Source organism: Zonotrichia albicollis, chromosome 1, assembly GCF_047830755.1.
Source record: "Zonotrichia albicollis isolate bZonAlb1 chromosome 1, bZonAlb1.hap1, whole genome shotgun sequence".
Lineage (NCBI taxonomy): Eukaryota > Metazoa > Chordata > Aves > Passeriformes > Passerellidae > Zonotrichia > Zonotrichia albicollis.
The window spans coordinates 38,702,766-38,727,115 of record NC_133819.1 but is presented as its reverse complement, the minus strand read 5'-3'; the positions used below and the strand labels follow the sequence as shown (position 1 = coordinate 38,727,115).

At 40.2% G+C, this 24,350-nt stretch overlaps 1 protein-coding gene across 19 annotated transcripts in view; it reads left to right on the top strand.

Annotated features, from left to right (window-relative positions):
• THRB (thyroid hormone receptor beta) overlaps positions 1-15,997 on the top strand; it is a 163,955-nt gene extending 147,958 nt beyond the window's left edge. For 18 of the 19 annotated variants that reach the window (XM_074538570.1, XM_074538604.1, XM_074538635.1 and 15 more), the window contains 6 exons: positions 1,140-1,240; positions 5,024-5,171; positions 6,572-6,777; positions 9,581-9,727; positions 13,643-13,901; positions 15,352-15,997. In XM_074538570.1, the coding sequence (XP_074394671.1) occupies positions 1,140-1,240; positions 5,024-5,171; positions 6,572-6,777; positions 9,581-9,727; positions 13,643-13,901; positions 15,352-15,593 (1,103 nt within the window). In that variant the 3' untranslated portion in view covers positions 15,594-15,997. The remainder of the gene's footprint in view (positions 1-1,139; positions 1,241-5,023; positions 5,172-6,571; positions 6,778-9,580; positions 9,728-13,642; positions 13,902-15,351) is intronic. The other variant, XM_074538543.1, reaches the window with a different exon arrangement.
• Positions 15,998-24,350: the final 8,353 nt, after the last annotated feature.

Sequence of the window (24,350 nt, the reverse complement as noted above, 5' to 3'; positions counted from 1 at the left end):
CCATCCCTGGAGATACTCAAAAGCTGTCTGGGCATGGGCCTGGACAGCTGGCCCTGTGTTGAGCAGGGGTGTTGGAGTAGTTGACCTCCAGAAGTGGCTTCCAACTTCAGCCATTGTGGGACCCTGTGCAATGTTTATTACTCCACTAATCTTACATAGTTATACATATAGGTGCACTTTCCTCTCTCCCCTCAAAGGGAGTCTGAGATGTCTATGTTACGTCTTTACAGTGAGATTTTTCAGAAGGTAAAGTTACAAATTTTAACTCCATTAGTTATGAGTCATGGAAACATTGATTTTGAAAGGTTTGTATTTTACCCTGTTAAAAAGTTGTCTCTGGTTACAATTACTTTTTGCTTGCCATCAGTATTGTTTTGGTTTTTTGCTCAAATTGAAAATATGTTTGTGTTTTCAAAACAAATGTCATTGTGGGAAAAGAACCAAGCATTGCCAATTTTTTTCACAGCAGGAATATTTTCACTGGCTGGATCTGGTAAACCACTTCTGAAGAGAAAATGTCATTCTAAAACATACATGTACACACTCACATATACACACATATTTGAATGTCCACATATTTTGCTTTAAATTCAGGCTACATTAAGTGTTCCTGTGGAACACGTCCAGGTCAGGCATGATCAATAAAACTTGGGCTATATGTTGCTTGTACCTTTCTGCTTTGAAATAAACCATCTGTCAGTAAATATTTCTTACTACCAAGTCCCCCAGTCACACTGAAACCTGGGGTCTCATCTGCAGTATACAAGTATATTGAGTTTTTTTCTGATATATAGAACACAAACATACTATATGCATTCACTGGAGTTTTATTGTTTCACATCAAATCTTTTGAAGTAAAGAATATTTTCTGATGCAGGATTTCACTCAGGAGAGAGAAATCATGTTCCAGCTTTTCCCTCTTGACCAGTAGACACTGAATCAGTCTCAAGAATAAAAAATCTTAAAGGCTGTATTTAGGTCTGTAACAGTACAATTTTTTTTTCAGGAAATTCGGTGAGTTCAGAAGTATGGCGCTGGTAGACAAGACCTGTGGTGGATTTTAATGCAATCTTTTTATATCACATGTATAATAAAATTTTGTGTGGAGCTTACACGCCACATCCTCTTTTTCTTTGCAGGGTACATACCCAGCTACTTAGACAAGGATGAGCTGTGTGTAGTATGTGGGGACAAAGCCACCGGATACCATTATCGCTGCATCACTTGTGAAGGTTGCAAGGTAAAAGGCATGGTGGGAAAGTGGGAATCAGAAATAGCTCTCCAGCTCCTCCATTATACAGACTTCCTGAACTGTGCTGTCAAATCAAATAAAGACAGATTAGAAGCTAATAAGAACATCCAGTACTGGTGATAAGCCGCATCTGACCATGCTGCTGCTCTTCATATGCATAAGGAATATAGTTGGTTTTTGCCATGTTTGCCTTTGAAAAGAAAACAAGAAATTTAGACTGGTGTTGCTGCTGTTTAACTGTTAGCTTTTGAATTTCCATTTTTTAATGCTTCTTTAGCCATGTTCTCAGCCAGGGTACAGCAGCATGTTCCCAGCTACTCCACTGAAGCTGTTTATGCAATAGCTAAGGTTCTGCTTATGGCCATGAGATTAACAGTGTTCCAGTGCCTCTCACCATCCCTGTGAAGAAGCAAAAATCAAAATCCTTTCCACGTGCTCATATTACAGTAACATCCATCAATTTGGGAAGCATTGACACCCAATTAAAATAGTTTCAAAAAGATTTTGACTTCTTTAACTTAAGCACATTGAAATGTGCTTGCAGCCCTAAAATGCATCTCCAAGACTATGTGCAAAATTAAATTTAAAAAGAGATTGCTCTGGGCAAATAAATAAAAAATGGAGTAACACAATCAGACACATCTTACATGATTTCACTGCCATGAATTTGCCTGAATAGCTTGAGATTCTGTAAGAAAGCTATTCTTTCCTGCAGAAAGTAAAAAAAAAAAAATGTTTTTCTAAACAAATGGGACCACACATGTCTTGGGCTGGTGTCATGAGACTAAGCCATGAAAGTCTCATTTTGTTCACCCACAAAGTCTGGAACATTTGGATATGATATTTTGGGGTTGGATTGGCTTTAGAGCTCCTCATTGCAGTAACTCTTGTGTTGAAGTAGTTCTTTTGGTTGTGCATCATGTAACTTAGACCTTTATGGAATGAACAGAGACCTAAATATCCGATGTATAGCAGATTCATGGTAATACTCATAATGGCTTTATACATATACTTACATACAAAGTATAAGAAAGTACTTATATCTTTAAAAAGAACTATGGAGCTGCACAAGTGGTTCTTACACATTTGCATCCTGAATACCAGATAATAACAATACATAACATGTATGGATGCAACTTAATTCAGATATAATGGGAAGCAAGCAGTGCTGGGGCATTATGAAGTAGACTTAGCTCCCAGCTGAACAGCTGTATTTGTTGCGAGTTTTCCTGCTAAGATTTTCATTACTTCAAGTCAAGTAGTTCTTTTTATGCCTTCCAGCTATTTTAGAGACATACCATACAAATCTGCTTTTATCTTCCGATACAGTTCTTCTGTCTGATGTACAATTTAAAACGATGTTTATGTGCAGAAGGACCTGAGATAAAAATTTGCAAAAAGTAATTATTTCCTTGAAGGACCTGCATACACGTTTCAAGCTGTATGATATATCAACAAAGTTATATGTTTTATCAATACACAATCTATATAATACATTTTCAATTAATTTGATGTTTACTAGTTGCTTCCACTCAAAGTCACTTTAGTTTTGTAACAAGCATAATCAAGGCTGACAACCAAAGATTTGCTTTGGCAAGTGCTTTCATGAACTTCATTCTCACACATGATTTCTGAAGAGTAAATTGTGAGGAATTTAAACACAAATAAATGAGCAGTGAGTTCTGACATCACTGAAATGTTTTTCCTGACTTTACCCATTGCATCTACTGCTATATAGGTGTGTAGCAAAGGAGTTTAGAAAGAGTTGCTCCCTACTATACAATGTGCTTTCTTTTATTGATGAGAATAACACTTCTGTGGTGAAGTGTTTGGACAGATATAGAGAGCAGCTTCCTTAACATCTATCTGGAGATGAACAAAGAAGGATTTTTGCAAATTTTTTTCTGAGAAATGCAAAGAAATGAGAAGGTGAAATGGGCTGTCTCAGCAGAGATGATGGAGACCCTTGCCAACATAAAGCTACAGCTGCATTAAGTCCTGTGCAAGGTTCAGAAAGCAGAAGTTCACTTGCTGAGATTCATTAGAGATTTTTCTATCTCTTGCTTCATAACTATTGATAACCCTGTGAACCCTGGTTGTCCACAGCCATCCTAGGCCTTCAGGAAGGGGTGGAGCAGATCCTGTCTCTAGGAATTCATCACAGGGTTGAGAACAGAGCCTAAACTGGGTGTTCAGTAGATGAGAGTTTGAGACTTATTCTAAACCCCACATAAGGATATCTTGCCTGTGATTTCCTGGATTTTATCTTAACACAACTGATCCCAGTCTTGCAAAGGCTCCCACACAAGCTTTATGCCACTCAGTTTAATTAACATTTCAGGTCTTACCATAATTAAGGAAGAAAGAGTTATACTCTTAGCTCAAGCTGAACCTCGTAAGATAAAACTCTAATGAGGACAAGGCTCTTCATTGTTTTCACAGGAGTTAGAAGTACAAGCTGAAATACAGCCTTATCTGTACATGTTAATTCAACACTTTGTGTTAAAAGAAATTGCGCACTGCTGTAAGATTTTACTGGGTATTATTTAACATGATTTAAAAACAGACCTTTCGCCTACTGAAGTGAAGAGACTATTCATTAGACAAAATCCCAGCTGAAGAGACTATTCACAAGGTAAAATCTCACTTGAATTTTGCCGTTGTTTTGACTAAAACCAAAGCCATTCTGAACAGCCTCAGTCAAACAGGACCTGAGTGTCAGTGTGTTCTCTGTGTCAAGGTAATCCTGAGCTGCATTACTGAATCTAGACAGTCTCAAATAATGGTGAAACTTGAAATTAAAGTGAAGTCTACATTTTCTGCTTTACAACCTATCTTGTTCATATCTTGCAGTCTTGGGGAGTTTATCCAGTCCTTGCAAAAGTCAGTGAGAAAAGTCATGTTGAAATTAATACCAGGGTTTTGTCCATAATGTTTAGAGATAACTTTTATCTGATTTCATTACCTACAGCGATGTTTTATGGGGCGTTTGAATGAGTGAATTCAGTGTGATTGCATTAGCTCATATGTTCTTAGGATCTGTTTAAATTTGCAAGATATATCTGTATTATGACTAGATAGATAGATAGATAGATAGACAGACAGAGACGAATCTTTGGTGGTCATGGGGCTTTTGGGGCTTTTGAAATTCTGTGGTAAATACAAATTAAATCTACTTCTCAGAAATACAAATAATTTATAAATTAGGGATCCTTTGAGTTTAGAACCAAACTCAAAGATTGTGTAGACTGCATTTGCAAAATCTTTTTCTTGCCCAGATTTGGTTGCTTATTTGGCTTTTATGGAAATAAATGAGTGGAACTGTCTGTCCTCAATCCTTTAATAGCACAAACGCACCACCATTCTTAGTATTTGCAGAAGCTGCTTTTTAATTTAAACTATGTGTATGCCTTTCAATATCCTTCAAAATGATTACAGAGTCTGAAAAGGGGCTCAAAAAAATACTTCATATACAAAAAAAATTAACAGTAAAAAAATATGACTACCAGAAGCCATGTACACAGTATTTGTGTCTCAAGACAGCACTACTTGCGCCTTTACTTATCTAAGATGTCTGTAAGTTTCTAATTGTTAAGGTAAATCAATAGAAATGTCATACACTATAAACTGGTTTGAGAGCTTTGAGAATTTTTGGGAATGAAGTTTGTTATCTTGCATAGTTAGGTAAGTGCCTAAAAAGTCAAGCAGCTCCCAATTTTTAAAAATTGCTCAGTGCTAATGCTTTCCAATGTACTTATTTCTTGCACCTAGGGTTTTTTTAGAAGAACCATTCAGAAGAACCTCCATCCAACCTATTCCTGTAAATATGAAGGAAAATGTGTGATAGACAAAGTAACAAGAAATCAGTGCCAGGAATGTCGCTTCAAAAAATGTATCTTTGTTGGCATGGCAACAGATTGTAAGTATATTTTCCTGGTTTTTCTTTATTTTATTTTTTTTTCAGTGTCTGTGTTTGCCTAAAGTATGTTGATTGATGAAGCTTGTTAAAGTAAAGTAGAACTGCCAGCCCTTTTCTGGATTTAATAATACCAGGGAATCGCACTCATTGCATTAAGCCACTTTCACAGGGCTGTAATTTTTTGTTTATCCTTCATCAGGGTGCACCTTCTCTTGGCCTTACCAAGCTGAGTAACAATAGGAATGTTCACTGTTTGGAGGAGAGGAGGGAGAAATGCATCTGGATGGACACTTCGCTTGAGATAAAAACATCTTGTTTAGAAAATTCTGGAGGATGTGAAATTGAATGTCATTGTATGAGTCATCCTGCAGTTGTTTGTTTTATTTTTAGCCCTGAAGAAGTTATCTGCTGCAAAGATTTTGAGTCTTTTCTAAAGAACTAGAAAATATGGCTGTAAGATTAATCCTTAGGGGTCTTCTTTTCCTGCCATTGCACAGGGATTTACACCAATAACTTCAATTACTACAAATGGGAAGAAGTCACGTAAAGCCCCCCAGAAGTCATATAAATCCCCTTGTGCCTTCATGGTTGTTGCCAGTGCAATCCTTTGCAGAAGAACTGACAGGAAAACAGGCCCAGTAAACAACAGAAGAACAGTCTAACTTAGTATTTTCATTGTTAATGTAATGTATAACAGTTCCCTCTGTCTAGAGGGAAATAGAATAAAGGGGACATTTTCATTGTGGCCAGATAGGACCTTCAGGGAAGGGGCTGGATACCAGTGCAGTGATGAGCAGAGAGCCCTGGGACCTGTGTATCTGGAGTCACTGGAAGTAATGGGGCTCTACAGGAACACCACTTGTGGGGATCAGGGAAAGAGCCAAAGGCATGTTGACCTGTTTGTGTCATGCTTCAGGCAGATGGGCCTTCTGTGAGTAAGTGCTCCCACTTTCTTTTATCCATGTTACCTTCTGCTGGCATCCAAGTACATTTTCTGCACTTCAGAGCAGTGAGTGTGAGAGCATGCTGAGAGGACTTCAAAGAAAACAGAAGTGCATCTTTCCCAATATGGATTACTCCAAGTCTATTATAGGAGCGCTTGGACACCTCACAAAGCTTTTGCATATTATTTTTTTTGGTGGAACAACCCCTTGAGCGCAATAGCAGTATACAAAGCATTACCAGGATGGTAAGTCACTCTTTGCTACCCAGGCTTCTGAGAAAACAAACTTTGAAGGGAGAAATATGAGAACTGTCTCAATTGTGGGCCTTGCCAAGGCATTTCCTTACTGATTAGTTAAGGTGTTTGTAAGCAACTGGTACCTCAGGCACACAAAAGACCAAAGTTCTGACAGTCTTATGAACTTCCTGCCATTTTTGTGTGGTTTTTCCCCTGCTAGTGGTGTTGGATGACAGCAAGAGGTTGGCAAAGAGGAAGCTGATAGAAGAAAATCGAGAGAAGAGACGTCGGGAAGAGCTGCAGAAAACCATTGGGCACAAACCAGAGCCAACGGATGAGGAATGGGAGCTCATAAAAATTGTTACTGAAGCACATGTGGCCACCAATGCACAAGGAAGCCACTGGAAGCAGAAAAGGAAATTTCTGGTAAGGGCTGTAGCCTTATACGCTGCTCTTACAGCCAGGTTCTGTTATTTCTTCTGCGGTGCCTTCCCAGCATTGCAACCCCAAAGAGATTTTAATGCCAGTGTACTGATGTTTGTGAAAAAAGGGTGATTTTGTGTAGTTATTACTTCATTTTTCGTGCCTGAACCTCAGTGTTTGATCAGACCATGTATTTCAAAAGATAAACAGTGTGTTGCTATGTTAAGGCTTACTCAGCTTGATACTTTTATTGTGCTGTGATAAGAAAAAGTAGAAAAATTGTTTCTCTCCTGACTGAGAACAGAAGCAGTCTATAATACATACTGTATTTTTTAATATATTCCATCTAGGGATAGTTGTCTTTATTAGGGACTATCACAAAACATATTGAAAGTGTTAAAACAATATAAAGTTCTAGATGAAAGCTGGTACTTTTGGTTAATAACTCAGGGGGTTTGCCTCTTTTGGTTAATGGTGAATACAGTACTGAAAATAAATTAGGCAAGGAAAATTAATTTCAGTGAGAACAGGATGATACATACACTATACCATTGGGGTTGCAGCCTACAAAACAACTTGGATTTTCATCCTATAACTAAGAGTCAGAAAATAAATGTTGATTTATGATCCTCAAGTTTAAAAAAGGATTTATTTGACTTTTCTTAATCGATTTTTAACGGAAATAAGTGCAGAATGCAAAATGCTTCTACCACACAAAAGAGGGATTAGAGACTGCATTTCAGAAATACACAGGAGTGTTTAACAGTCAGGGTATACTAAATCAGATAGAGCACACTCATCTTTTTGCAGGCCCAGGTTCCTACTGCGTAATTCACCATGGGAATTTCAACTCACTGTTGAATTGCTCAGAGAAATTGTGTATTCAGAACAGCTGATCTCTTTCATAATGTTGGTTTTTTTTTAATGCCAGTGGCACCATCTATATTTCTATATGAATGGCTTGTGTTCATAGACTCCACAGTCAGGAAACCACAGTCATCACTGGCAAGAACCACGAGAGCACTTTCCAGGGGTGTTGCAGAGCAAGGCGTGAGCAGACAAAGAAGCACCTGCAGTAGTACTTTTGTTTGCTTAGACAGGAGTGCTGTTCTTCAGGTATCAGCTGGTTTGGGATAAAACCTAGGTAGCTGGAGGTTGGGGCTGGAAATGAGCTGTTGAAGAGCAGGAGAAGCTGACAGTCTGCCCCAGGAGTTATGGATCTGTCCTTATGTGGCTGAGACTGGTCCTTTGACAACAGGGACTTCATTGGGTCCACCTTACCTCTTCTCCTGTTGAGTTAGGTGGAAGGGGCTCCCCTCCAGTGTGTTAGCTTTAGCTGGCTCTCCTGACTTCCTTTGCCTTTCCCAAGAAAATGCTATGCTCTTCCTTTTTCTCCATAACAATGGTTTGCGTGAGTTTAAGCATTTGGTCTTTTTTGCTTGGAAGGGATGAAGTTTGTTTATCATGAGCACACAGACAATGTGGTTTAGTTACCCAAGATTCAGGGAGGAAGAGAGCCTAGAAATGAGTTTATTTGAGTTTTTTAGTAGGAACCATCAGATAATTGAGCCCAGTCTTCTTCATTGTTCCTTTACAATTGGTGCTTGCTTTATTAACACATTGCTGAGTTTTTTTCTTATAAGAAGTTAGATTTGGATTTAGATTAGTTACAGAAGGATCTTTTATGATGTGTTTCTTTTAAAAAGTCATTGAACACAAGTTTTTATTACAAACAGCACTTTCAGCACCTCCAGTGTTTAAGTGTCTTATATAAATGTCATGGGGCCCATCAGTCTTAAAGGTCTGTGTCTCTGGATTTTATCTAGTTTTTGACCTTAATGTGAACAGAATGAAATTTCTTCATGGTGTTTGGTAGGTGTTTGTAATTGCAAAGCCACACTTCAAAAAGAAAACAGCTTTGATGTGCCTGTTTTTAAAAGACATGGTAACATTGACCAGCTGCACAAAAAACAAGTGAACAAGTTCAAGTGCAGTTGGAATAAAAACCATTCATTACAGATTCTGCTTGAAACTATTTCATTGTATATCCCTATTGAAATCCTCAAAATATAATTTGTTGTTCATTTGGAGAAGCCTTGAGCTGAAATCATGCAACAGGCAATTTTCAAACAAAATTTTACACAGATAAGTTCAAATTCCATTTACATTATCCAGGGCACCTTTCAGTTAGCCTGTTCTTTCTTGCTCTTAAGTTGTTTTAGCTTTGCACATAAGCTGTTTTAGCCTTTTGGAAACTGGCCTTGGCAATTGCCTGGGGGATGCTGTGTGATACCTTGCAATCTGTTCTGGGGAGGCTTTCTGAGCTTTGAGTGGGTGAAAGAGCCTAATTCTGCAAAGCATGCAGCATCTTCTCAGGGGTAACATGTCTTCTCAACTCTTTGCTTTTAGGGAAACTTGAGAGCTTTCAGCTGAGAGTTTTCCTGTAAGGAAAAGCGTGCCTATGTTTTTAAGCAAAATATGTATGTGCTGCACCCATAAAATACATAGATATAGACACAAGGAAGAAACTGTGCACAACAGCCAGCTGTCCACAAAGAATGGGTAGAAGCATACCAGCCCCCCATTTCTCCGTGCAGTCACCTCTTTCACAATGAAAATGAATTCACAGATTTGTATACTCTAGAAATGAATTCACATTTTGTGACGTAAGCGGACTTCACTTATAAAGCAAATAGTGTTGCTTTTTATTTTAGCGCCTCTGCCATACCAAGCAGGACTTTTTGTAGTATAAAATAGTTGCTCTAAGACAGACTGCTCCTTTAAATATCTTTGTTTATATCCTTAGCCAGAAGATATTGGGCAGGCACCAATAGTTAATGCCCCAGAAGGTGGGAAAGTGGATTTAGAAGCCTTCAGCCAGTTTACAAAAATTATCACACCAGCGATTACAAGAGTGGTGGATTTTGCCAAAAAGTTGCCTATGTTTTGTGAGGTAAGAAGACTTTCCTGCACTCCTCATTTATATGCCTGTTGTTAAAAACTACTCAAAATACTCTGGCATGGAACTTAAAAATTCAGTTTGTCTAAAATTAAAAAATTAAAGACACTCAAAATCAATGGGACTAGAATAATCTGCATTTTCATGAATTTTCTTTTTCCTGTGGTTACTGAAATCCTGAGTTTGTTAATCTGGAAGTCATTGTGGTTCATTAGGGATTCAGATATGTCTTTAGAGGTGGCCTTGAACAAAGCAAATTAACAAAAAGATACTGTCTAGAAGCATTGCTGATATGTTTAATAAAGTCTTCCAGCACATGGTTCCCTATGTATCTTCTGGTTCCTTGGCAGGTCCAGTATTGTAGTTAGGTCTAGACAGTAAAAAATTCTTGAAATTCAGGAAAGCACCCCTGTCCAGGAGTGGCACTTGCCTCGTTGGGTTTCCTAGCCTTGGTTTTCCTGAATGGGAAGGTTTTGCATAAAAGAGTCTGTGAAAGCAATGGATTGTCATTCCAAGTAGATACTCATAGGTAAATATACAGTAAATAGACTCAAAGGCTTGGTTGCACATAAGGAATACAGAGGCCTTATGCTGATCTCATTTGTACCAAGGTATCATTTTTATTGAAGGACCATATGCAATGGCTGATTATATTTTTTTTTCCTCCAATTTAATAAATGGTATCAGAACTGAAGCCTGAAATAATATTTCAGTCTTAATAATCTAAATAATTTTCAAAGAATCATAGAAAGGTTTGTGTTGGAAGGGACCTTAAAAATCATCCAGTTCCAACCCCCTGCCATCAGCAGGAACACCTTCCATTTCATCCTTTGAGGTCAACACCCTACCAGAAAGGAAGGGTAATGCAGCCATCAGATTTTACTCTACTGTGGCTGGCATCTTTTTTTTTAAGTCATTCAGGGAGTGCTATATATGTTCTCTGGCAAGTACAGAACAAGAAGAGGTAAATATCAATAGTAGTCACAGTGTAAATATCTGTCTGAGGGAATCAGTCTCCTCTGATCTGGCATTTGTTGGTGGGAAATTGCAGTGACATACCAAGGTAGTCTTTTTAATTTAGAAAGCTCTGCCAGTCACACACAGACCTCAGTGCCCATCTGACATCTCCTGCCCCTCCTGGCTACCATGGACCCACTTGTGTCAGAGCTAGGCAGGAAGCATGGATGAAGAAGTCAAGGCATTGTTGAGCATGACGTCTCTATGTTATGTGGCTCAGCTGGACAGGCTTTGTTTACAGCTGAGCACTGTGTAACCCTGACACCTGCCCAGATACAGCAAGATCTGATGGCTGGGTGAGGGACAACTGCTCATGAACACAAAGGAGTAGGACAGCTCCTCCGAGTTGTCATATAGCACTTCCTGTAGCATGAAGAAAATGACAAATGTTTGCTTCTTTTTGAAGGGGCACCCTCCTGTTAACTTTGTTTCCATTATGATTTTTAATCCATACCTTTTTCTTAGAAGCAACACTGTGTGGACTGTAGATTTTTTATAGGAAAAAACACTTCTTTCTTCCATAGGATCTCCAGAGCATTTAAACATTAACTCAGTTCATAATTCCAGAGGCTGTCTGAGAATGCAGTAAATCTCTATGAAAGTGGGACATGACAGGGAACAACCATGGCCACTTATATTTTCATAAGGCTACTTTTCCTTCTTTTTCACATCTCTGGACACATGTAGAAGCCAGCAAAGCACTGAGTGCCCAGCTTAGCTTGTGTGCACCCATTGTACTCTGCCTCAAACCAAGTATCCAATCCCAGACTAATCAAAGTATAAGGAAAACTTGATTTGCTTCTCAGCATTTCTCCTGTTGTTTCTTTCCTGCTTTTCTTTCTGCTTAGAAGATGGAGGAGAATGTAATAAGTTTAAAGTGGGTTTTAAATGTCAAGGCATCAGTGGTTCTAGAGTGGGTGGAGCTGTATGAATACTCTTTGAGGTCACTCAGCTCAGCTCAGTTCCACAGTGCTGCATTGCACATGTCCTGCAGAGGTGAGCCCTTCAGGTTCCTGCCTTGTGCCTTTTCTCCCTGCAGAGTGAGAGGAAAGGACAACACATGGCAGAGTTTCAGTCACATTTATTGATCCTGCTACTGGAAGATGCTCTGGTGGCAACACTCAAGTGATGAATGTAGGTAGCATTAAAATCTGCACAGCTGGGAGTAGAACTGATGTTCAAGCCTCCTGTCTCTAGTAACTCCTGCTACTGGCAGATAAGACCTGAGGCTTGGCATCTGTGAAACAGGTGTCCCATGTATCCTTCAGAATTAGAAAAGCAGGTGAAAGACAGGCGTGGTCAGACTGCCACTACCATAAAAAAGTTTTAAGAAGGATCAATTAGAAAGAATTGAATTCGTTTTATGGCTCACTAATAAAACAGCTGAATCATCACAAAATATCTTTTCTACTGTTACCTATTTCTTTTCTACTATTCTTCCTTCTGTTTAGAAGCTTAGTGTTTTTTTTCAATTTTCTTTTTTTGTCCCTTCTCTCTGCCTTTCTTTCATGTTCTTTTTTTCACTTCCATTGCTTTTGCCAGTATCTCTTCATGGTTCCTCTCACAAATCTATTCTCGTTTTAATTTTTTTTAAACTCTATTTCTTTCCCTTCTTCAGTCTCTGCTGCCAAACAGTGGAATTGTCATTGGGTAGCAAGACTGCTGCTGTGCCTGTGCAGTCTTCCTCGCACTGCTGCTGAGCTGAGGATCATCTGTAGGGAAACTGATTTGCTCTGAACAGGATGAGTCAATTTTCTTGTGTATTAAACACTTCACACCTGAAGCTGGCATTGCTGGAAGAGTAGCTGCATGACTCAACTCATTTTCCTGACCATGACTAGCTCTGTGCTTAAAACTCTGCTCCAACAGAGAACTGCTTTCCACTTGCATTAGGTAGCTCTGCATCATTTCCCACCAAATCAGTGCACTTGCTTTGCAAGTACACCGTTGCCATGTAAACCTATTGTTCAGGGGGGTTCATTTTTGAATTGCAAAACAGGTAAATATAATAATTTTATATAAATCAAAAATGAATGGCTTTTTGCCTTCTTTCAAGCCAAGCAGAAGTGTGTTGCTCTTTCATATGTGGAACCATTGCTGTTCGCTTACAGTCTCAAAACAGTCTTGGTGGGTTTTGTTATTGTTAAATAACCTATGAAAACATAAGGACATTCTTTATAGAACACGTTCTGCTCACATGTCAGCATCCTGGTTATAGTCTGTAAATACAGAACCTTTGGGCGTCTTGCCTTTGTTAATGGCATGGAAAAGTCACATGCCCTGAAGATCACAGTTTATGCTCCAGCATAAAAGCTGTAGCTATACTATAGATTTTCTGTCTGTCCAGCAATAGTGCAGGGAGAACAGCCTTACTAGATTAAGTCTAGATTAATAAATTCTCTGTTGTTAAAATGGGCAGTGAGAATTCCTGCTCCACTGATTGAGGTATATCCTGTAGATATAAATATTTGTTTAAAACACAGTCCACTCTTACAGACCCTCCCAAATATCTTTCCTTTCCTCTGGTCAGGGTAAGAAATAAGTATGGCTGATAGTGAATTTAACTGGGATGGCTGAGGTTTGCACCAGCCCCACTTATGGTTATTCTCCTATGATAAGTTGTAAGCTGAAGGAGCCAACAGCTGTGTTATTGCTAGATTTCCCAAGGGTGTGTGGAGATGCTAACCAGGGAATATTAACCTGCTGGCAGTTCCTGAAGGCAGGAATGCAGATCTTGGGGGTTTGTGCAGAGCAGCGTGTTTGGAGCTGCACTATGCAGGGCAGCGTCCTGGGCTGTGAACTGCAACTTTGGGCTCGTGGATCTACTGTAGCTGTAAAAGCCACTCAGTCTGACAAAAATGTATTTTTCTTTGCCATTTATAATTTCTGCAGCTGCCATGTGAAGACCAGATCATCCTTCTGAAAGGCTGCTGTATGGAGATCATGTCCCTCCGAGCAGCAGTTCGCTATGACCCCGAGAGTGAGACTTTAACACTGAATGGGGAGATGGCAGTGACAAGGGGCCAGCTGAAAAATGGGGGTCTTGGCGTAGTGTCTGATGCCATTTTTGACCTGGGCATGTCTCTTTCTTCATTTAACCTGGATGACACCGAGGTTGCCCTTCTTCAGGCTGTTCTGCTCATGTCATCAGGTGAGAACAGAAATATATTGGAATCCAAACAATTTTGAAACGCTTTGGCCTTTGTCACAAGCCTCTTTATAAAGAAACAAGATAGGTTAAATCTTGTAGTGCTGAATAGAGTAATGTGAGAGAAATTTTCTCTCAAAACCCCAGAGACTTATTTTGGTGAGCATCATGAAAAAAATTTAGGATGTTCAGAGAGTTGGACATAAAACTGGTTTTGGTAACACACCTTGCTCATTTTGGTACTTAGGAATGAGCCAGGGATGATCATCAAGAAGAAATCAGTTCTGATTCTGAGCCAGTTTGCCTTAAATGAAAAATGGATAAAATTTAGCAACACTGGTCCTTATGATAAGTTCCCTCTTCCCCCAAGCAATGTCGTGCACTGGGCATTCATAGAAATTTCCACCAGTCTTATATGTTCAGTTTGACTTGCCCTCCTGTTTTCCTAATTAACAGCACCACTGCTTCCTAATGGGCATTTGCAAGCCGTGCTGCCTCCTTATGCTGGGACCATTTGCAACTGGTCATGATACAAAAGCAGCACAGATAATTTCCTATGATTTCCAAAGAGTTTCTAACCTTCTCAATTGGAGTATGTTTTCATATCTGCTTCCAGTGATTGTGCCAGCCCAAAGAGGAAATTCCATTCTTGGGCAGTGGTAGATCTGGCAAGATTTTATTTTAAGATGCTTTGAAGATTGGGCACTGAATAACAATACACAATCAGTGATTTACAAGCATTAACTGCATCTGAGATAAAAAGATTTCCACATTAATCACAACACAGCACTTCATTTTCCCGATCGAAACATTTTGATTTCTTTTTTAGGTCCCTACACAATGATATGGGAGCAGGGTTTTCAAAAGCTAATTCAAAAATTACCTGCTTTCCCAGAGGTGTCTCCTGAGAAGTGATGTGGAAGGGGCTTTCCCAGTCCCCATCTGGGTGCCAGTTGAGACAGCCAGATTTTCAGCCTTTGTTGTTCCTTGATGCTCCATAACAGCCCACCTGGGATCAAAGCATGATCAAACCATTAGTCAGATTGTAGAAAACCAGGTAGAAAGGAACTGTAATTTAGATACCTGACAAGGATTTTTTTTTGTTTGTTTCTTTATTAGTTGTTTTATAGAAAAATGTAGATAGAATCCTTAACTGCAATCAGGGATCTGATGTTCTAGTCACTGTAAGGAAACACTTCCCAAATGGCTACACTCTGTGTAAGTGTGTGTAAGTGAGCAAAGCAGGCATTGGATGAAGAAAGGAAGGATTATCTTCTTTTTTTAACAGGCATAGTACTAGCAAGTGAGTTGGCTGGAGTGAAAGAAGTGAAAGTCCCTGGTCTCTCTCCTTTCTTTCCTAGCATCAGAATCATCCTGTTTTTCCTGATTCACGATCAGGCATTTGTTAAAGCAAATATGTAAGAATGATAATTCTGCTGCTTTGTATTTGCAGATCGCCCAGGCCTTGTTTGTGTGGAGAGAATAGAAAAGTGTCAAGAGGGTTTCCTCCTGGCATTCGAACACTACATTAACTACAGAAAACACCATGTTGCACACTTTTGGCCAAAACTGCTGATGAAAGTGACAGACCTGCGAATGATCGGAGCCTGCCATGCCAGTCGCTTCCTGCACATGAAGGTGGAGTGCCCCACAGAACTGTTCCCTCCATTGTTCCTGGAAGTGTTTGAGGATTAGAGACTGAAGTGGTTCTCCACACCCCGGTCGCACTACTGGCTGTCATTTCATCCCGTTGCCCAGCTCTTCTCACCTGTTTGTTCTTCTTCTTTCGTGGTCTTCTGTTTCTTGAGATGGGGCTGGGGTTTTGTTTGAGTTTTCTTTTGGGGTTGCTGGGGGCAGTTGTATACACATGGATGAAAACATCCCTTTAATGCGGGTACTTGTGACTATTGCAATTTGTTCTTCAGTCCTTTGATGTGAGTGCTTTGACAGCTTAACAGTGAAAATACAAACAGACCAATCTCATTCACCAGCATTTGCGTGGTCACCAGCTCACACCCATCATTGCCTGGAAAATAGGGGAGAGAGACTGAAGTGGCAGAAAAATAAATTTGCCTTCAAGTTGAAACAGCTATTGTTAATTTGACCCTGACAATTCTGTCTTGTATTACTCCTTTTGCAGGGTACAACTGACCAATTCATAGTACGAAATTTCTGGTCTTTGTCATACTTTCTATTGTAACAATTACCACTATGATCTAGAATCTTCATCATCATTATGGTCCCATCATTCTCTGAGGTTTTTTCCAGCAGATGCAGTTTAACTGTGCCCCATAAATCAAGTAATTTAGATAATGCAGTGTTAGAAGGGACTGAGTCTTGCTGGTTTTTTTTTTTTTTCCATGTGTATAAGGTATTAAGATCTTCAGTTTCTAAGTTAGGACTCCAGGTAACTTCACTGGAAGGTTTGTTGCAGTGAGGACAGAAATTTGATTCTCTGAGGTGCTCCTGTTAGTGAAAGGGTCTGCTTTTTCTGAGGTATGTGGAAAATCTACCACTCTGAGGGAGAAGACTCTCTGTCAGGATAGCAGGCAGTGTCTCAGAGTTATTCAGGGATATGAGAGCTCACGGAATGACGACAAGGAGAATGGAACATATGAGGTGACCTTCAGATAGGACAGAAACCAACTGTGTTATTAACAACACTCAAGACTGTAGAGCTTTATCCCAGGAATACAATAGTGTTGCTCAGCAGTAATCCTTTGTTTTATATATATATATATATATATATAAAGTTTATATGCACCTATATATATAATTTTATATATATATAATTACAAATCTTCAGCAGATGTCTTAAACATATTTCTGTATTTTTATCTTGTCTCTCTCTCTGACTCTGCCCTTTGTGTGTGTGCATGTGGATGAGCTGAGTTCTCCCTCCCTACAGGTATGTCTGTATGTGTTTCATTAGGCTAGATGCTCTCTTGATTCTTTTAATTTATTTCCACTAACTGCACTAGCAGAAACCAAACTGAGCAATGACAAAGTGTCCTGCTGCCGAAGTCTGCAAGCCAGTACACACAGTCCTGGAATGTTTGGAGGCCAGTGATGAGGACATTGTTGGTAGAGGTTCCTCTCTGTCACCATCTCCATTCAGGGATGTTGTCCCTGGGTTTTATAAACTTGATATTAAATCATCCTCTGAATTTGTATGACACTTCTAAAACATCTTTCTCTTCTTCCTGGGAACCAGAGACTTAGTTCATGTTTTTTGCACTGCCTCATACCCTACATTCTTTCATGTTGTGCATTGATTTGTACCAGTTTCTTTCTCTACTATTTATTGACCCATTTGCCCAGCAGGTTGTGGGCATTGTTAGAGTGGATGTGTTGACTTTCAAAGCTCATGGCCCATATCTGAACCCATAGGTTATGTGCTTATCCCCTCATAAAAACAGGATACTCAGGAAAACTAATAGATGGAACACGATATACATGTGTCAGGAGTTAAACTTTTTCTACCCTTCTTTCCCTACATCATTGATAAAGCATTTGAAGTGCTATTGGGCACATTTTTAGGGATGTGGAATCTTGTTCTCTCTGTTGTTTGATACCATATGCAGCTGTGATGAGCTGTGAGCACTAATGTTATCACTTAGGGGTATTTTTGTCAGAACATGAAACACATTGGGCTGTGTAGGAGTTTTTCTGCAGGTAGCAGTGAAGACACACCATTGGAGATTAATTCTTAAATATTTGGTGTATTTGGTGTAAAACCTCTTTTGTTGGCTGTGTTGGCTCCATCTTAAAGCGTGTGTCTAAACATCTCTATCCAAATTCCTTGTAGAGCACTGTCTTGGGGGCAAAGAGTCAGAAACTGCCTTTTTTGGATAGGTGATTTGGGGTGATTTGATGGAGGACTTACAGCATGTAGTAGGGAACTCAGAAAAGCAGCCAATCCCTTACTTGCAGTGATGCCTTCACAATCTAGAAACAAAACAACATACTTTCGAGACAATATTAATATAGCAAGGAATATAAAAGCAGAATTGGAGGCCTCCAGGTGCAAATATGGCAAAATGCACACGTGATACAGGACTTCTGCAATTTTATGAGTTTAATAAATTAGCATATTTAACAATAGTGTCCAATTAAAAGAGCATTTAGTTAAGTAATTCCCCCTTTTGGTTCTCCCCATTTGGAGCCCCTCCTGAGTTTCTAGTCCCATATTTATTATGTCTAGGATACATGGTAAAAGGAAATAAGACATCTTTGGCTAAAGAGGCAAGACTAAATAACATTTCAGGAAGGTAGCATAATATGTCTTAGAGGTTATCTTATTGATCTAAAACGTAGGGGAAAAGGGGTAGGAAAAGTACTTTACTTGGAGCTACAGCCATGTATCAGAAATCTACAAAGTTACAAATATATGACAAGTACATGAAAAACTTAGGCATCTGTGCCTATGCCCACAGTGGCTTGCAAAGAAAAGAGAAATGTGCAAGTCTTCTGAAGCCCTGTTCTGCCATGGATCTGAGCATGGATTCCTCCTGAAGCCAGTGCAAGTACTTCACCTGTTTACTTAATGTGAGCTTGAGTAGGCATTCAAGCTTTTGACTGTGCTGCAGGTGAGACCCAGGAGAGGAAGCATCACACCTCTTGTTCCTAAATACCAATGCAGTTTGGAGCTGTGCTTAGTCAGGGTTCAGAAAATCAGGCCTACTTCCTTAGATGATTGCAGATGGACTGAAGTGCCTAAAATCAGGCAACCAACTTAGACAGTTCTGGCAGTGCTCTAAGCAGAAAGGACATAAATCAACATGTTTTTCTAGCTTTTCAGGTTAAGTTGGAGTCTGGCACTAATTAAGAGACTGAGTTAGTAGTATTCCCTAACTGAAAACTAAGGCCAAGCTCATAGTTGGACAGATTTGACAGATGGATGAACTGACATCTAATGGCCTCTGATCTCCTACCAGTCTTACTTTGTCTCATTTCCTTTCCTTTTCTTTCCTCAGTATGACTTCTGATTTATGTGATCATGAGAGCAAAACTAACTGACCTTAGCTCTGCAAAGACATAGTTCTAAATATCAGTGATCTCAAGCCATTGTGAGATTGAGCCCTGGACTGACCACCTCAGTGGCAGACACCAATGCCACCGTCAGGCCCCTTTGCAGTACCCGGCCTTCTGAGTGAAATAACAAACTTGTGCTTTCCAGCACAGTCCAGAGTCTTGTTTCTGCTGGTGCCACATGGCTCTCGTGTTTGCTTTGTGGTCTACATGTGGGTCTCACACAGAAGGTTTTTCCTGTCAAACCTGATTGTCACCAATCCTGGTATTGCCCTGAGTGACATGTGCATTTAGATACTCATTTCATGTGTAATCTCAGTTAAGTCGTGATATTTATTATAACATATATAGTGTGTGCTAATGATTTTTGTTTACATTCTGCCAAAATGTAGACCTTAGAGTTAGACCTCCCAGGTCCAAAATCATATTTAAGCAGACTGCTTGCTTCTTCAGAGGCAGGTATGAGAAAGAGGAAAAAACTGTCCAGAAAGACCATTTATATCAGAAATCTGCCAAGAGAGGGCTGTTAATCACAAGCAGAGCATGTCATTGCTAGTGATGTATTTTTATGCTATGGAACTCTAATCTGTATGTGTCATATTGACTTCTTGCTGCATGAATCATAAATTTTAAAAATCAGTCTTACAGTTTTGAGATGTAGCCAGCATTCCTAAGGCTAAACCTTTTTCATTGACAGAATCAAAATCCACAACCAAGGAACGTTTTCCTCTCACTGTGAGAGCAATTGAAAGTGTTCAACATTTATCTTTTCACAAAGGAAGAGGCAACAGAACCTCTTAATGTGTCTTGTTATTGTGATCATCTGGAAATGATTGCCAGACATTTCCTTTTGATATAGTAATGAAGTGATCTGTATTTAAATTTTATAGAGAGAATTTTATTCTAGTGTGATAGAGATTTATTTTCCACTTAAAGACTCAAAACGGTGTGAGCACGTTTTTGGTTTGTTTTTGTTTTTTTTTTTTTTTACTATGGTATATTTTTGCTTTAAAATTAAAAACAAAACAAAAAAAAGGTTTGGCCTTATCACAAAGTTTTAGTATAGATGTTAGCAAATGCAAAGAGTATGCATTATTTGTGTGTATCCACATTGACTGATGTCGCCTTCAAAAAGCAATATTGTGCAGGTAATAAGTTGTTTGTGACTGTCCATTGCACAGTTTACCTTCTTTAAAAGCTAACCTTGTTTATGCACAAGACAATCAAATGTAAATCTACATCAGCACCCAGGTGTGGATTAAATTTATGTAAATTACTGAGCACAATGTAAAACATTAAAAGACACTTTATTTAATTACACATTTAATGTTGGTAAAGATAGTATCAGGGCATGAACTAGCTGACATACTGTAATTTCTTTTTCTCTTTTCCTACTTCCTTAGCACTCTACAGTTTCAGTTTGCTCATAAATATATCAAATTAGTCATTCATTATTTTTTTTGAAGAGGAGGGTGGTTTGGGTTGTTTATTTGTTTTTATGAAGTCAGTTGGGAGGACTTACTACTTTGTCTATGAGGTTTGTGGGTTTTACTTATTTGGTTTATTTTTTTATATCAGTTTCATGCCCTGAGGGTAAGGCAAACATTACACCATACAGTAAAAAACAAAGTACCTTGGATGATGTATTTTTTTGCAAACAGTGTTAAGAGTTATGCTAGATTGGTAATATTTTTTCAGCCTAAAATATATTAAAAAAAAATCTGTGATCACAAATGTTTTAAACTATCTAAAGAGAAAATTTGTATATTTGGGGAAGAAAATAATTTTTACATAGCTTTTGTATGCAGATATTAAAATGTAATTATGAATATAGTGGGCATAGATAACTGTGTAAGCTTGAATTCTAAAAAAGAAAAAGCTTATAACTGAAAAGTGGTCCTGGTGTCTCTGTCTCTTTGTTGCAGGCTCTTTTATCAGCTCTGTCTCACGCTTCCAAACCACTGGAATGGGAAAAGTAGAACCTAGAGCACAATGTTTTATCAGCTATAACCTGTTCACATTTCTGTGCTTCTGCATCCCTTTCATCACCTACCTCATATCTTATCTCCTCTCCTCCCTTCCCTTGGGCAGCCAACCAAAGGTTTTCACTTCCTCACTCTTCACAGCAGCCAACCTTAATTTACTCCAGTTAACTGACTCTTGATTTATGTCTCACTCAATTACATTTTTTAAGGGAACGCCCTTTCTTTCCTTCTCCACTCCCAGTCTAAACAGGGATGGTGTGACAAGAGCAATAAGCTTCCCATCCTTTCATACTTTCCATACCTTGGTCCCCTACCTATTGGAGAGGATCTTCTCATTCAGATATTTTCTCTAGCCTTATTTTCCTTTGCAGTTCTTATTTCTCCTCCAGTTCTTCCACTCCCACCTGGAAGAAGCCAGGCCTATTGCCTGGATCCAGAGTAATGCCTTGGCCTGTGCCAGATGGCAAACCTGTTCTGGCTTTTGTTTCATGGTGATTTCCACAGGCATTCACTGGCTGCCTGCCAGCTCCTGCTCCTGGTCCCCTTCCACAAGAGGTGCCAGGAGCCTTCCAAGGGATGCTGAGCTCCCTGAGCTGCCCTGGGAGCACATTCCTGACACCTGGCTGCTGTCCCTGGGCAGTGCTGTGCCAGCAGCTGGAGGGTTTGTTCCCATTGTGGCCTGTGGGAAGAGGGGCTGCCTTCAAAGGCAGGAGCTGTGTGTGAGGAGCCAGAGGGCAAGCATGAAATCCCTGCTGTGCCTTCAATGGAATGCCTCCAAGCACTGGAGTTCGGGCACCACCTGGGGAAGCCTTGCCAAAGCCTCTGCTGGGTTTGCACCCAGCGAGCGGCAACGTGGGCTGCTTTGGCCCCCAGGACCAGCTCTGGAGTGAGGAATTAATCTGGTGTGTAAAAACTTGTTTACTTAATGTGAAGAAATCGTTCTGCTTCCACAGATGCCACTGATCTGGGTACAATGTTTTCATTTGTAGTGGTGAAATCTGTTTTTCAAAAAGTGGTGTGGTATCTGTGGATTCTGAGTCACATGAATTTGCTTCAGTGTCTATTTATCACTACAGAGAAGGACATAAGAAATGGTAGCTTTTCCTCTGGAGCTCTGGCATGAAAGCAGGAGTGTGTTCTTGACCTGCTGTGGGCTGCTTCTTGCACCTTGAGCCTGTTGATGAACACAGGTGCTGTTTGTTTTCCCACTTGGTGAGGTGGGTGAGGGTTTTCTGTCCTTGAAAACTCAGCCACATCTGAAGGATTTTCTCTGTGAACTTGGAAGTCTAACAACAAACATGTGTCACACACATGGCCACATGTTCTATGTGGTATTCCCCATAGCATCAGTAGTTCCAAAATGAAAACCTGCATATGAAAAGTAACTGCAGGCACATCACCTTTGAAATAAGTAAAGGGTATGTACAAAAGTCCCTCAGCTCTGTTTATCATATTGCAGCCCTCCTTTCCAGACTGAATCACAGAGCATCTCTCTCTCCTCTCATGCCTATGCCTGCTGGAAGCACTGACCCTGCAGGTACTGCCACAAGTTGCCTTTGTACACACAATGAAAAATTAGAAAAGAAACCTGAATCTCCTTTGTATCATTTGGGAGAGCTTTGAGGCTTCTAAGATCAAGGAATATTGAAAGGCCTGTGGGATCTTTAAGTCAGAGGCCCCAAAGGGAGAAATAAAATGTCTTACAGGTCATCCTGACCTTGTGGTGACTTGAAAAATTACAAACTTGGAAAAGTGGTTCATATTCTGTACCCTGCTGTGCAGAACTGGGGTGGAACCTGCAGGGAAGACAAGACAATCCTTAGTGGATTGTATTTGGAAAACACAGTGTAAAAAAGTAGAGAAGAACATCAGCAAATCAAAAGCATAACCCAGAATGAGTCATTTTCTGAATTTCTTTGGAATCTGAATTTGCTGGAGACTGTCTGAGTGGGTATGGGAATAGTTTCAAGCAGTGTTTCTCTGAACAGAAATGTTTTAGTTACAAGAAATAAAAAGCAGTTTTTCAAAATTCAAGAAAAGCTCTATTTAAAGAGGAAAAACAATGTTATATGTGGCTGCAAGGTCTTTGGTATCTCCTTGCTCAGAGATAGGAACAAAAAGGAGAACAAGTTGTCCTTTCTGGGCTAACCATAGAAGCAGAAAGTTTCACTGCCCCTTGTAATGTTTAAAATGGAAATGAAAGGTGGGGCATGTCTTTGTGCTTATATAAAGTTGGAGGAGGAGTGGGCTAGGGCTGAAAACACATCCCAAGTGCAATCTCAAAGACATGTTCTCTCAAGGAAGGAAGGAAGGACTGTGCCCCCTGAAACTGGAGCTGTAGATAATGACAAAAGGTGAGATCCAGGCTGTGGTTTGGTGACGTTCTTTGCTTCAATGAAGTGTAGGAGAGATCACAGGTATTGTCAGTTGCTTTCACAAAAGGCACAAGAAAGTATTTGGCAGCTGAGACACAGAAATGTAACCCACACTAGAGCCTGCACATCTTGGTGCAGTGGGTCAGAATCCATGACGGTGAGCAGCAGAGAGCCTGCAAGATCCAAAACCAGGAACACCCCAGAGGACTGAGCTAGGGAGGGTGGGAAACACCTAACTCAATGTGATTGTGTTGCCAGCAGTTCCCTTGCTTCTCCTGGGCAGGAAATCCAGAAGCAGGGCTCTTCAAAGACTCAGAGAGATCTGACAGACATTAACTGCCAGTGCCTTTAAGCCTCCAAGGCCAGGTAGGACAACCTGGATGTCCTCTTGCCCTCCCACTGCTATGGTCCCTCCCACTCCACCTAGGATACAAGTGTGGTGGCTTTGTCTGGCTGCTCTGTGACTGGGGTGGGAAATTTTTCAGAGACTTTCAAAAAAATGGAGGGGCGAGCAGGGTAGGTTTTTCTCCTGAATGCCAGAGCACACACCAAAGATGCTGACCTCTCTCTCCTGCCAAAGTGAGCTCCTTGCTCCATTCCGGCTCCAGCCCTGTAATGGAACAGCTGAGCATGCTCTGTGCTGGCTCAGCTGGGTCCCTTGGAGGTGAAGCCCATCTTTGTGACTGCCTGGGCAGTGAACAAGGCGCTTCTTCATTCAGTCAGGGCCTGCTTTTCTATCATGTGTTGGTCACCTCAGTCCTAGACACTGTTCCAGGGAGAACATAGAGCTCTTCCAGACCTCCCATTAATGGCCTGTGAAGGCAGGTCCTGACATCCATCTAGCATTCCAGAGCAGCTCGTGTGGAGAAGGAATGTACCCCAGAGGCATGAGCCTCCCTGGAAGTCCTGCTGGCACCAGAGATGGGATAAAAGACACCAGAACAAACTTCTCATCAGGTCAGGAACTACAGAGATGGAGCGATGGTCACAAAAGTCTGCCTGGAGGAAATGGGTGGTGACAACAGGGACAGGTTTGTGGCCTCCAAAGCCTGTTGCAAAGC